This window comes from Neofelis nebulosa, chromosome 7 (assembly GCF_028018385.1).
Source record: "Neofelis nebulosa isolate mNeoNeb1 chromosome 7, mNeoNeb1.pri, whole genome shotgun sequence".
Classification (NCBI taxonomy): Eukaryota; Metazoa; Chordata; class Mammalia; order Carnivora; family Felidae; genus Neofelis; species Neofelis nebulosa.
This window is the reverse complement of record NC_080788.1, coordinates 16,955,321-16,969,664: the sequence shown is the minus strand read 5'-3', so window position 1 is coordinate 16,969,664 and position 14,344 is coordinate 16,955,321. Positions and strand designations below refer to the sequence as shown.

At 43.7% G+C, this 14,344-nt stretch overlaps 1 protein-coding gene and 1 long non-coding RNA gene across 2 annotated transcripts in view; one reads left to right on the top strand and one right to left on the bottom strand.

Annotated features, from left to right (window-relative positions):
• Positions 1–302: 302 nt before the first annotated feature.
• Positions 303–14,310, bottom strand: ARRDC4 (arrestin domain containing 4). The gene is made up of 8 exons (XM_058736714.1): positions 13,891–14,310; positions 9,147–9,213; positions 8,754–8,901; positions 6,446–6,548; positions 5,247–5,503; positions 4,225–4,387; positions 3,502–3,656; positions 303–3,122 (listed from the first exon to the last, which is right to left on the bottom strand). Exons 1-8 carry the CDS (start codon positions 14,177–14,179, stop codon positions 3,066–3,068), a joined length of 1,239 nt encoding a protein of 412 aa, XP_058592697.1. The 5' UTR covers positions 14,180–14,310; the 3' UTR covers positions 303–3,065.
• The window catches only part of LOC131516112 (uncharacterized), an 85,022-nt gene continuing 84,151 nt past the window's right edge, over positions 13,474–14,344 (top strand). Inside the window, exon 1 of the long non-coding RNA XR_009263898.1 lies at positions 13,474–13,643. This is a non-coding gene — a long non-coding RNA (uncharacterized LOC131516112). The remainder of the gene's footprint in view (positions 13,644–14,344) is intronic.

The window sequence follows — 14,344 nt, the reverse complement described above, 5'->3', positions numbered from 1 at the left end:
AGTACTCCCTCAACAACCAAAATAGTTTAGGCTTATTTACTCTAAATGTCAACCACATTTCTTCACAGAATGCTAAAAACGGATTACCTGGGGGAAACGGAGCCCGCTGTAAAACCAGGCTCAGGATCCCCCCAGGCTGTCCGGCCCGGTGACCATACGCGTTTACAAAAGGATCTTAATTTACAGCAATTACACTTTGTCTTGTGGTATTGACTCTCCCCCCTATGTCTGTAACAATTCAGGTCAGAATCTTATAAAAATAAAGCAAAACAAAACAAAAAACAACCCAGCACCTCACAGCATTAGTGTCATCATTTTATTAACAAAAGGAACCCATGGGGTTCAAACCAGAGTACAAAATACAATCTTTATTTTTTTTTTCCTGTGGGTTAAACTGTTACATTTTTAATAATAAAAATAAAAAAGCTTTCATAGTTAACTTATCAAAAACAAAACCCCTGCCTATTGAGTTTCTTATTGTGCAAAACAAAAACATCAAAATTAAAGTTCTGCCCACGGAAGGATTTTGTGTGCCCGAAGATGCACATTTGCAATGTCACAATGTTTGCTTCAAAAAGAAAATTCTAAGGCCACGGTTTCTCTGCAAACTAAACAACAGAATAAACAAGCAATAGCAGCTGCATTTTTATCTTCATTCCCAAGAACTCCGTTTCAATGTAGACTTCTCCACATTCGGAAAATAATGTCTTGATTATAGAAAGGTATGCAGTTTCAACCTACTGCTTAAGGTCAGATGGGCGGATACCAACTCGATAAGACGAATCATCCCTTTCGGCTACTCTGTTAAGTGCTACGACATCAGCTGTGCTTTCATTTTGGGAGCACGTTTCATGATTTCTCTAATACAGGTGACAAAACAATCCCAGTGAAGGAGCCTGCGAAGCAGTTGGGAGTCAACTACTTGGCTTTTCCACGTGGGGCCAAACAGCTCGACTTTCTCTTCCTTCATACCTTTCGCTTTGTGTCTTTCACTGTGTTTTGGTATCACTGTGTTTTGGTATCGTGACAAGGCGTGTAAACTACAACTCAGAAGTCAAGAAACGGCTGAAGGTGGCCTTTTTTTGTTTTTTAAAGTAAAATCAAAACTGTTCAGACAGCACTTAAGTACACGTTACCTGCTTAAAAACACACCAAGAACAAAGCAAAACAAGAACAAAACAAAACAAAACACCCCACAACACACTAAAAACCAAAGCAGGGAATGAACAGGGTGTGACGATTTCGGTACCACCATTATCAGTATAACAGTTGTGTGTTGTGATTTTACACAGTGGCTTACGGTGAGAAAAACCTGCTGCAGGTGCTCACGTGATTCCAAAGAGAGGTATGTCCAGAAGGGCGAAAACTCTGCATCTACCTCATGCTTGTAGAAAAATCCCTGATCGGAGGGCCGACTAACTCTAAATACAAAACTTAACCTTAGAAAAAGAGCTTTTACACTCGTGACTGAATGTAGGCTGACGGAAAGAAAAGAGGACTCGTTCCGGCGAATGAAGTGTGGTGTTCTGCATGGAAGCACCAGGGTTTCTGGGTCGAACCCGTAGGACGTGGAGAAAACCAAAGTACTTGGCTGGTCCAAAATCTCTCCCGCGGGAATCCCTACCTCCCTTCCATGCGGTGTGCGGGGGTGCTCTCGGCTCACGAAACTAACAGATCAAAGGACGAGCAAGTGAGCACGTGACCAGGAAGAAGAGGGGAACAGGGGACAGGAAGAACACTGCTCAGACTTTCAGCAGCAACACAATCTTGTCGGTCGGAATATCCTGAGGTTAAATGATAATAAAATATTGCACCAAGACAATAAAGAAAAAAAAATCACAGCTTAAATAGAATTACTAAAGAGTTGGAATAATAACGTACAGCGTGGCGACTGCCGTCAGTAGACTGAAGTCTCTAGGCAGGAATTAAGTTTTTGTTTTTGTTTTTTAAATGGTACCCTCAAAATTTGTACCCTCTTTTGATTCTGCATTTATTTTGAAATACCCTTTGGTATACATCTATTAACTTTCATCTAATGCTAACCTTATAGATTTTTCCCTCGGTCCACCTGCGGATTTAGCGATCGGCGAGATAAGATTGGGACTGCCAATTAGCAGGAACTCCACGGAAGGCTTATCGTGCCTGGTGTTTTAAAAGGATTCTGATAACCCCGCTAGAGGTAGGTTAAGAGAGGCTTGTGTTGTTTTGGTTTTTTTCTGTGTAGTTATCGAGGTATCCTGAGGATGCAACCTTTTTTTTCCCCCTTTCTTTTTCTACTATGATCTTAGGTAAATAAGACATGGGAAAAATCAAACACATACCCTAACAGAGTACTTGAAGGGGGTAAAAAGTACAGCCTTCCACAAAATGTGTTCTCGAACTGAAATTCATCTTTCCCCTCTGAACGGACATGCCTTGCAAGGAACTCTTTCTTGGTTTCATAATACTGTACAGCCGATTTACAATATGAAACTATATTCCTTCATTAGGACCTCATAAAAAGATTCTCTCAAGAACTTCAGTTCTATGGGACCTGGGGAGAAATCATGAAGACCCCGACGTGTTGAGGGTCACTTCATATTTAGAGTGGACCTTTTTCCTATTCATACACACCTCTGTGCTGCTACCTTCTTCAAGATCAAGGCTCCCAACGAGTCCATATTTCCTTAAAGCTTAGGGTAACTTCTGTTCCACCTGGAGAAACCTGTTTAAAGGTATGTTCGTCTAGTGTTTCCACCACGCACACACATGGATTCTGTTCTCTTGGGTCAAGCGCAGACACCCTTCACTTACTCTCTCACCACCAGGACTTCCATTACGTTCTGTGACTTGTCACATCTTCATTGGATCATTTAAAGGGGACACATGACCCTATCATACATTTGTGCAATGCATTCTTGTCAGCCCACTGGAAAGTTCATGCATCCTTCAATTTCTATCACCTTCAATCTTGATGTTCGTGTATGTCCTTCCCCTAATCTTCTCTCCCTCTTTCCAGAAAGGCAGCGGGGGGAAGAACCAACATTCTAATCGGATGATGAACACAGTGATTTCTGGGATTTTTTTCAGAGAATGAAGGACACAGGCTGGGTCTCTTCTACATCAGCAGGGTGAGGATCAACCTGAAAAAACAGACCAAGACACTAAGACTACTATCCCAGCCCTCTCCAAAGGGTCTTGGTATCTGTTTCTAATTATTGGTGGTTGTAAGCTGAGCTGCTCAAAGCCTATCAGTAATAAGTCCCAGTGGGCCACTTAAATTCTCCGTGTTCTATGGCCACATAAAACATTTTAAAGGCAATCCACGGTGCGTGACGTGCCTGTTGTAGTTTACAAGGCAACCGTTACAGAATGAGGTGATTGGATCAGGGCTAATCTAACGTTACCCGAGAAATTTTTTAACTCTGTATCCCCTGCTCATTAGGAATCAGCAGCAGATACTTACGGAGGATTATTTACAAACAGCAAGGCAGAAGTCTCATCTTCTTTTGCTTTGCTTACCTCTGAATAGAGAGGGGGAGGCTGGAAGCGGAATTGCTGTACGCAGGCAAACATAGGGCAGCATGCTTCTCCCTCACAGTCAGGCGGCTGAGGGTAGGGAGGGACGTGTCGAGAGAATTCTTCCTCGGACACCACGTCTGCATAATTGGGTGGCGCTGAAACAAAAATGGAGTTGGATCTCAGAAGTCCGTGCAAAGTCAATTGCGTTAATCTCCCGAACTCTTACCGAAACCAGAAATATAGCTAAATGTGAAAACAATGATTTTTTTTATCCCCGCTCCAGTAAGCGAGTTTTTGTGCTTATGGCAACAAGACATATTTAATCGATTCTGCTTTTGTGAAATCACTACGAACACTGATTATGTTCTATTTCGAGCGATGGATGTTACAGTGCAGGCAAAACAGATCATGCAGACGTGGTTGCAGAAAACACACGCACTCTACGCGTACTTGGACCATTTTCTCCTTGTCTTACTCCTAATGAATGGGAGTCAGGAGTGGAAGACTGGATTCCTGGCTCTGCCATCAGCAGCTCTGCGTCCTGCACAAGCCAAGCTCCCCACGTCCCTTCCAGGAACACCGTTTTCTAGTGTTTAGTACCCGGAAGAGTCGGGGCCTCTGTGAACAGCAGCAGTAATGGTCATCTGAGCACTTCTGTCCTGACCCCGCCTGCTCTTACTCTACGTGTGAACTTCGCGCTCAAAGCTCCTCAAACCGTCGTACCTTCCGGCTGCTCCGGCAGCGTCAGCGTCAGCCAGCTCATGTCCATGCTGAACCGGCTGGCGGTGCTGGAGTTTCTGCTCCCAAAACCGTTATATGGGATTGTGCCAATCACTAAGGGCAGCTCGAGCATCAGTTTTTTAGCACCAGGAATGTGAATATACACCTAATATGCCAAACACACAAACAAACAAAAACAACGACAGCAAAAAGGAGAGACAGAGAGAAAGGCAAAATATAGGTTAAACCTCATAGTAGATGGACCAGTTTATTTTTTCACACAAACAAATCTCTCTGTTGCCTGCCACTGCTCCCGCATACAACTGTAAATCATCCTGACCAAATGCAATAGACGACAAACCAAATGAACGGCGCACGAAATAGAGAATGCTCTGTGATGGGGAACCGTAGCCTTAACATCCTTCAGCATAAGGGAGCATGCCCTACACATAGGAATTGTAGAAAATGAAGTAGGTGCTTTCAACATAACCAGCCCCCTGCATGCACCTTAACTCTTTCATGTGACTTAATTAAATGCCTCAGGGGGATAGGTTTGGATTACAGACAAAGGCCAGTCTTCGTCACTCCAGCCTGTCGGAATGCTGGTGTAAAGTGACATTTTGTCAGCCGCTAAATGTACATGCTCGTGGGGACACGGCATCAGTTACTGCTCCATTCTACATAGTTTTCATTTTAAAAAAGCACTCTGGAACATGGGGGAAGGGAAGCAAAAATAAGATAAAAACATAGAGGGAGACAAACCATAAGAGGCCCTTAAATACAGAGAACAAACTGAGGGCTGCTGGTGGGGTGCGGGGGGGTGGGTGGGCTAAAGGGGTGATGGGCATGAAGGAGGGCACTTGCTGGGATGAGCCCTGGGTGTCATATATAGGTGATGAATCACTAACTTCTACTCCTGAAACCAATACTACACTACGTGTTAATTAACTTGGCTTTAAATTAAAAAGTAAAAAGTAAATACACTTTAAAAAATATATATATATATAAATAAGCTTCCTGCTTACAGCTAAGGAATAGTCTACTCTGATAATGCAGCAATCCAGGATGGACGGAGTAACAGGCGGAATTTTTAGAGTCTTCCCGTGCCATGTGTCAGTGCCCCCAGAGGCGATGTGGTTTCCTCGCACGTTGGCGACCATGTGCCGGACGGTCTTTGTCTTCCCGCTGGCCAAATACGTCTGCGTTTGGAAAATGGCAGCTTTGGGAACGATGAGGCGGGAGGAACAATTCTCTATCTCCGCATAGATTGGAATAGCCTCTCCTGAAAAGGAAACAAAAACACCTTCAGCGACGTTTCAGAAAGCCCTCCCCGCGGTGAACTAGAGCCATTAACCAATTAAAGCTGCAATGTCACAAAGTCACTTTCACAAGAGGAGACCTCTGACGGGAGGCTTGAACTGTAAATCCGCGTCATGAGGAATCGCCGCAGCTCACGGCAGGTGCCGCTTTCTAATTACGGCATTCTTTGCTTGTCTAATGTAGCAATATCAGGTTACCAATTCTAAAGACATGTGACTGGCCAATATCTATAAAAATTAAGACACACCAAGAAATGGCCCAGTGGTGTATAAAGTACGAAAGATCACTGACGGACTCACTAGTGCCTATCAAATAAAAACCCGGCCAACAGGAGAACAAAGACTTTGTTTTTAAGGAACTAGTGTTCAGGCACAGGTAAGACAGTGGATGGAGCAGCAAGTTTTACATCTGCATTACACGTCCACCATGACACCATCCCGTACCACGTTGGGTTCCAGTTGGCCGAGCCCTGGAGCGGGGGCCAACGCCACTGTGTGGAAGCGGACCCTTCACAAACGGTCACGCCGGTGGCAGTCTGACTGTTCAGACTGTTCACGGTCTACATCGCAGCCCCCTATACTTGGGGGCTTTCACACAACAGTGCTCTTCTGGGCAACACCGCCCTGGACACTCTGCCGAACATCGAGTCAAATGCTGGCATTTTCCCAGGCTTCTAATTTTAGACTTTGTCACTAAAGCGAAAGCACTGAAGTCAAAAATGCCAGGAGTTGGACGGGAATCTACTCATCCACTCAAAAAAACTTAAATATCAAGTACTTATGTGAAAAACAGAAAACCATACTATTCACATTTTAAAATTACAAAACACACTATTAAAAATCACTTGCAATTAGCTAATAAAATGAATGACTCTTCCACGTGGACTTTCAAACGTTGTGCTTACCATTACAGTATCCCTTCCTTTCAATTTTGGCACTCAGCGAGACTGGACCAGAAGTGAAAAACCAACAGCCAACCATTTTCTCTTGAGTTTTCAATACAGGGGTCTTGAAAATTTCAAATAATAACATGACTTTAATAAAACTAGCAGAAAATTCACAGAACTTAAAATCGTGTCATTCTTAATTAAATAACTGTGAAGAAAGGTCTTCCGAAAAACAAATCAACACTTTTATCCTCATGTGACAGACTAGGCAAAATACTTAAGTAAAACACAAAGCATAAAAAAAAATTCTCTTTTTAGGAAAACTAAGGTGAATTCTCAGACTCACATTAGGTGACACCATCCTGTTTTACCCTGTAAATCATTATGTTTCTGGAAAATGATTTAACATCCCTTAAAGTAGTAATCAAAAATTGTAGTCATAACTATTAACATGACAGAGATACTTTTTCTTTCCTTTTTAAATTTTTTAATGTTTTTTTTATTTTTGAGAGAGGGAGAGACAGTGTGAGAGTGGGGGAGGGGCAGAGAGAGAGGGAGACACAGAATCTGAAGCAGGCTCCAGGCTCTGAGCTGTTGGCACAGAGCCTGATGTGGGGCTTGAACCCACCAGCAGTGAGATCATGACCAGGGCCGAAATCAGATGCTCAACCGACTGAACTTCCCCGGGCGCCCTGATACTTTTTCTTTTAAAAACCTTACGTGTGTATTAGGGAAAAGGAGAAATGGTATAAAAATCAATAATCAGAACATTGTACTTGTTTTGGCATCTAAACTGTAGAACAAGCAAACAGTCTCATTTCCTGAATTCAAAAGTACATTAGTAGGCAGAAATTTCAAGTGCCCTTAACTTAGAATGTTTTGGGTTTTAGTGTAACGGCAGCAAGATAAACCCAATGTCATGGATCCACAGGGTTACTGAACATACCGCCCTGCTCTCTACTCCACAGCATCGATGGAAATGACTCAAGATTTAAGATGGTCAGTTGGAAAGATGCACAAACCAAAAGCTCATTGTAAAACCCAAAGCTGCAACATTTTTTACTTATAAAAGAATATTAAAGGATTACTAGTTTCTCTTTCTGGCAAAAAAAAATAAAATCTCTTTAAGTCATTTGCCACCATGGTCCCATGAATAGCTTAGAAGTAGCTAACTTCCCAATTTCAAGTAGTTTTTAAAAATACAAGACAGTATTGTCAATTTGCAAAAAAAAAAAAAAAAAAAGAAAGAAAAGTGGTTAGTGGATGGTAAGTTTCAGCTGTAACTAGCTGTGAGCCGGGTCAGCTGCGTGCTGGCTGTTCTAGAATTCTGGCCACAAGGGGCCATGTGACCAGGGCATAACTGTTATATTTTCACACTCTAAAAGTGAACAAACCGTAAAGTCTATTCAGTTTTCATATGAAAACAGAGCAAAACACCTTTTAACTCCTGTTTTTTTTCTCTTTAAAAACACTGGCCAGAAAAAGAAACCCCCGATACTAAACATACATGTTTGGAACATCAGTATCATGATGGAAAGTTTAAATTATCCTAGTATTTTCTAGGAAGTAAAAAAAAAAAAAAATCATTCATTCATATTTAAATGAAGAACCATTAGGTCCTCATAGCTATCATGAAAGTACAAGGTATAATTTTATATTATTTTGATAATATGGGTTTAGATAAAAGAATCTAGCTCATTAGCTCCCATCTTGCCTATTCTGTTGTTACTTATAGCCTAATCTTTCTTATCAGCCTACAGTATTTCTGGTGATTATTAGAAGTTCAATGCTTTAATGTGGCCAAATCTGTCATAAGGAAATGATAAGTGAAAGGCTCCCCACAGCAGCTGCGTGCACTTACTTAATGTTAGAAAATGGCATGCAAAATGGAAGGATACATAGCATAATGGCCTGAGCTTCAATAACAGGCTGAGCATGATTAATACTCTTCCATAATTACTGTTCCTCAACCTGCTATTATTGAAGAGTTTAGAATACCACAGCCCTGTGAATGTGGCGGCTCTGGTAAAAGTAACCACTCTCTGTGTGTGCATTATTATTATTAAGCCTTATTAATGCATTTCAAGCCTGTATAACTTTTTGGCAAAAGAAGCCCCGAACAACGGAGACATAATCAATAGAATTAACACACACAATTTGTAATTTGCCCGGCCTAGAATCACACATTTAGAGTGAATGCCCATGGGTTACGAGATTCTATCAGAAAGTGACAGGACAGACGACCACTAAACTGGCTCAATGTACATAGCACAATTGAAAGCAAGGAGGGAGGGAGGGAAGGGGAAGAGAAGAAGGAAGGACTTACTAATAATGCTGGTGTGTTGACATCGATGTGACTAATAACCTGAAGTTCCCGCTTCACACTCTGATCAGGTACCTTGGGTCGTTCCAAAACTGCTCTCACGCAGTACTGAATACTTCCATATTTCCCGCTGAATGAGGTTACTAAAGGTCTGAAACAAGCCAAAGACATTAACTTATAAGTTCATCTTTCAGTTACACACAATTGGAAAAAACCCTTAAAATGATGGTTTTGGCTTAAAAAAAGAAAGAAAAAAAAAAAAAAACAAGAGTGTGAACAAGGTAAGCCTACCCTGGGGCAATGCAAGATAAGCGGGTGTAACGGTATGTGGTACCCACACATCCGGCAGGGCATGCTGCGGAGAAAGAAAATCATGAAAATAATAGTTTCACTTACTCAGATGGAAGCTGAAAGCTAAATGGAAATTCATGTTTTCCAGGCTGTAATAAGAGGATGCCTTCACCTAAAAAAGAAAATACATTTTAACTAAGGTTAGTATTAGATCAAGAATTTTCACAACCTAAATCTATTCTTTTTAAAGGAGGTTTTCCTGGCTATAACATCCAGTGTACTCCATAAGGTACAGTACGCTGAGATTTAGAGAATTAAAATCTGAATCAGCCTACTAATTTTAATCAATTTCAAACCACACACACACACACACATCTTCTATCTTCAAAGAGACCAATCACACAAGTAATTACCATAAAGTGTCGGAGCCTAGAGTTCCCATATACATACATAGGTGAACATGAGTGCATGTATGTACATGTATACATATACATAAACATTTGCTCACCCTACTCATAGACTAGCACAAGTATACTAACATAATATTATTACTAACACACATCAATACTAGTATGGTAGCATATGATACACTATTATGCTAACATGAGATATCAGTATTCAATTGCATTTAAAACTGATTTAACAAAAAATACATCTATTTATTTTGGGTATGGCATAAAAATCAGATTCTGTATTCCTTGGACAAAAATGGAAAAAGGGGGTGAAGAATTTCCTTGGAGAATTACGAATATCGAGTATACGAAAGAGCCAAACCAACAGGACAACTTATCAGGTAAGAGTCCTGCATTTGCACGTAAGCTCTACTGATTAATAGGTGGCTAGTTCAAGTTCAGCGGGGTGGGCCAAGCACAAGCATGCCTCCTTTCTCCTGCTCTGGGTCCGGGTCGGCCAGCTCCACTGCATCCCACACAGAGGCTTATCCCTGCTTGTCAGAAGGCCAAGACACAGGGTGGATGGACCCTGCAAGGCCAGAGGCGCTGCTGGAGCTCCGATGAACACACAATCTGCATCACTCAGATCCAAAGCCAACTCCAGGGCTGCCATTTGGTTAGATAGCTCTGCAGAGATCCTTATAAACCTTCCCCGCCTTTTCTGTTCATCTGTTCAAATTTAGGACTAAATTCCCTCATCAAGGGTGGCCTGATTAAGACGAAGAAAGGGCAGGGCAGATGAGAACTCTGAGATTTGCCTGTCAGTTGATACTAAAAACAAAAATTTCTACTGTATCCATTAAAAAAAAAAAATTAAAGGGCTAGTGATTTTTTTTCCACTTAATTACTAGAAACAATTCAGTTAACATTTCAACCTTGTCTTTTTAGAAAACAGGAATGCATTATTGGCCCATTTAGTCTTCCAAATGTCCCCAGTGTTCAGTGTGTAATATATGAGGGGCAGAATAAGTATAGTATCTTCCACGGAAAGTCATTCAAATAGAAATATGAGACAGAGTGGGTGACTTGGAGGCAAAGTGAGCAAGTGACAGGAACATGAGGCTATGTTAAAACAACAGTGACTGAGACAGTCCCCAAGGCTCACGTGTGCTCAGAGACACCCTAGAAGCCTCAGCAGTGTCCCAGCAGTGCTCCAGCACTGGACGCTAGGGAAGCCTCTCCCAATTTACTGCCATCAAAGTAAAAGGCTCAAGGCAATCCCTGTGCTCCTGACGGGGGTAGACTACAGTTCAAATGTATCATCATTAGATTACTGGATATGACAATTCAAGTACTTTACAATGTTCAGAAATGGAGATTTCATTTGAGTTCAAAATTTATAATGCTTAGATGTCAGGCACTGTGGATGCAAAGATGAGTGATGGCAATTGTCAAACAGACCAGGGGAGGGAAGGAGGCCACAGACACACACACACCCAAGTAATGACCACAGAGTGCCCGAACCTGGAAAGGGGATGATGCCTGTCCCGGACCTGAGGGTTGTTGGCACGGAGATGAGCAGGGGAGGGTTTTAGATGAAGGGAACAGCATGAGGCCGAGCACAATGGGCATGTGTAGAGAACAGAGTTACCCAGGATATTGAGAGGTTAAGAGATAAAGTTCTCTCATCATAGACAAAACAAATCCACACAGGAAGCATGTAACATTTAAAATGAAGACTTTCAATCACCTCCATGCATAAATAGAACAAAAATTGAGAAGGTTGAGGAATATAGGTTATAGTTTTTGGAATCAAATCTTAGTTTTCTTCCTCTTATTTATTATTATTATTATTTTTTATTAAAAAGGTTCACAAGCTGAATCATGTGCCCATTTATGCTTCTGTTGTCTTGGCTCATTATGTGTGCCTCATACAGTGAAGGCTACAATTTCACAGAGAGGTGTTCCATTCACCAATGTTCTTATAGCCCAACCAACCTCCTAATTCAGGGCACCCAGGAGCCATGGGAGCTATAATATCATTACAGGGACTTGGGTTCAGGAAGGATGAGGGACTCCCACAAGGACAGACTGCTGGTTGGTGACCAACTGAAACCAACTCTCTGGTCTGTCTTGTCTTTCTACCACAATTCCTCAATTAAAAAAAAAAAAATGACGAGTATCAATCACAATGGCAGCAAGCTGTTAGATTAGATTTAACAATGCCAAACAGTTATCTGGGGAGATTTCCTGAAAATAGATCTCATAGGCACATTTTCCCCAAATCTAGATTTGTAAAAAATCTCTTCAGGTGATTGGAATTCACCTAGGTCTTGGAATTAAATGACCCTGAGAATCTATGACCCTGTATAGTTGCTAACCTCTTCCAAGCTACAGATGTTATTGTCATTTTTTCTCAATGAGGTCACCTTAAAAAGACTATGATTTTTAGGGGCTCCTGCCTGGCTCAGTTGGTGGGGCAACGGACACTTGATCTCAGAGTTGTGAGTTCAAGCCCATGTTGGGCATGGAGCCTACTAAAAAAAATTCAACAAAACAGATTATGATTTTTATTTTTAAGTATTTATTTCTTTTTAAGAGAGAGAGAGAGAATGGATGGGGGAGAGACAGAGACAGGGGAACAGAGGATCTGAAGTGGGCCCTGTGCTGACAGCAGCGAATCTGATGTGAGGCTCGAACTCAGGAACTGTGATATCATGACCTGAGAAGAAGTCGGTTGCTTAATTGACTGAGCCACCCAGGCACCCAACAGATTATGATTTTTAAATGAAACATAATCTTTGCAAATATTTGTTATGATAAAAGAAGCAAAAAAATGTTCAGGTTGTCTAGACTTAGCCGTTCTATTCCACCAGAATGAAAAAGCAAGATCTAACTTGTGAATCAAAACACTATTAGCCCAGGTTTTACCAAAGCAATTCTTATTGCTAATTCCAGGTCCAACTGCTATTAATGTTGTATCTATTTACTCAGTAGTTATGGGCACAAAGATATAGAGTCCAAAGTCCTGGACAAAAACCACTTCTCTCTTCATGACCCTTGACGCCAGTCAGCCATCTTGAAAATCTGCCCTGTTTCTGACCATTGGGGGAGGCGTGCGTGGGCAGATCCCGGAAACCATACCCATGAAAGGGTCACCCAACACAATGCACTTGTGAATCCAAAAGAAGGCTTTGGTTCCAGATATGTTTTTTCCTTGCTACAATATTTGGGATCACTGGATTCTCTCATACTTGGAGGATTTAACTGGGAACAGTCTACTTCTCCATAGCAAGACAAGGCAAAACTGCACCTACTATTCGTTTTGTAGAAGACACAGCAAGGGGCAAAGCAGTGATATACTGCATTGGACTCTTCAAGGGAGGGGAGTTTATACCATTATCTCATTTTATATATAAAAGCTGAAGCTGAGAAGGCAGAAGAGTGAAATGGTGTAAAGTAACCTCCACCAACTGCATGAAGACCAAGATTCCCTGTTCCGAGTATTTTCATGATTAAGAAAAGCAACTTTTGCATATTTATTATAATTACAAAAAATCTTAACATTTACATATAATATAAAGATTGAGGAAACATATATAATGGGTTACCACTTCTGGAAAAACCTACACTATTAACTGGACTCCACAAGACTGGACAAGAAAGGTAATTCTTCCTCCAGAAGCTCTTACCATGCCCAGATCCCACTGTCTCCAAAAGCCTAAGGGGGTTGGGAGGGGGGTGTGTGTGGAAAGGGATGTTGCAATGGAAACAAAAAGAAGCAAAGAATAAAAAACAAAGAATATGAGGCAGAGGCAGAACTCTTAAGTTACCCTGCTTCCAGAAGAGGGAAGCCAAGTAAGATGCTCACGAAACACTTCCTTTGAATTCCTACCTACCGCTCACGAACTACTTCCCCTCTTCCCAGGACTGAGGTTTTGCTAATTCATCATGAACCAGACACGAGCGTCTACGTCCAGAAAGGGGAACGGGAGGCCCATAAACCAGTGGGCACCACAGCATGGCCCCTCAAAGACGGATTCCGCCCTCCATTCCTCAGGCCAGAAGGGACAGGACCTAGATCCCCAGAACCTAGATTTCTGTCTGCTCATCACAGGATTCCCATAGCAACGGTTCACTCCGGGGACCGTCCTGGACCGTCCCGGGACGCCGGGCGCAGTGAGGCCCGGGGGCGAGGAGCCAGCTAGAGGTGCGCACCCACCACGCGGCAACGCCCCGGTGCTTTGAACTTGGGGGGCAGGGGCATTGTTACCCGCCCGTCACCGGCGAGCAAACTGAGGCTCCGGCCACCGGGTGGGCGGACCCCAGCCGCGGATCCCGCCCCCGCCCCCCGGCTGGTGGGCTTCCGCCGGCGCGCGCCCTCCCGGTTCCTGGCAGCCCCTCTGAGGAGCCTCCCGTGGCCCGGCCGGGACTCCGGGGTCGTCGCCCTCGCTCACCGGCCGGGGGCTCGCGCAGGCTCAGGCGCACGTTCAGGTACTCCACCTCCGACGCGGCGGCGGGGGCGGCGGCGCCGGGGCTCGGGCCCCAGGCGGCGGTGGCTCGGCCGTGGGCCTCCAGGCGCAGCGCCCGCAGGGCCACCGGCTCGGCCGCCTCCAGCAGCACGTGTCCCGCCACCGTCTCGCCGCTCGAGTAGCAGCCCTTGCGCTCATCCTCGAACACCAGACCCAGGCTCTTCACGCGGCCCTCGGAGCCCACGGCCGCCGCGGACCCTGCCTCGCCGCCCATCCCGCCGGGCGATGCGGCCGCGCCGGGGAGGTCGGCAGCTGTCCGGAGCCGGCGTGGCGAGCAGAGCGGCGCCGCTGTCACGGGCGCCCGCGGCACGCCCAGGGCCCCGCAGCCGCTGTGCGGTGCCCGGTGGAGCCCTAGTGCGCCGTGGGGCCTATCGCTTTA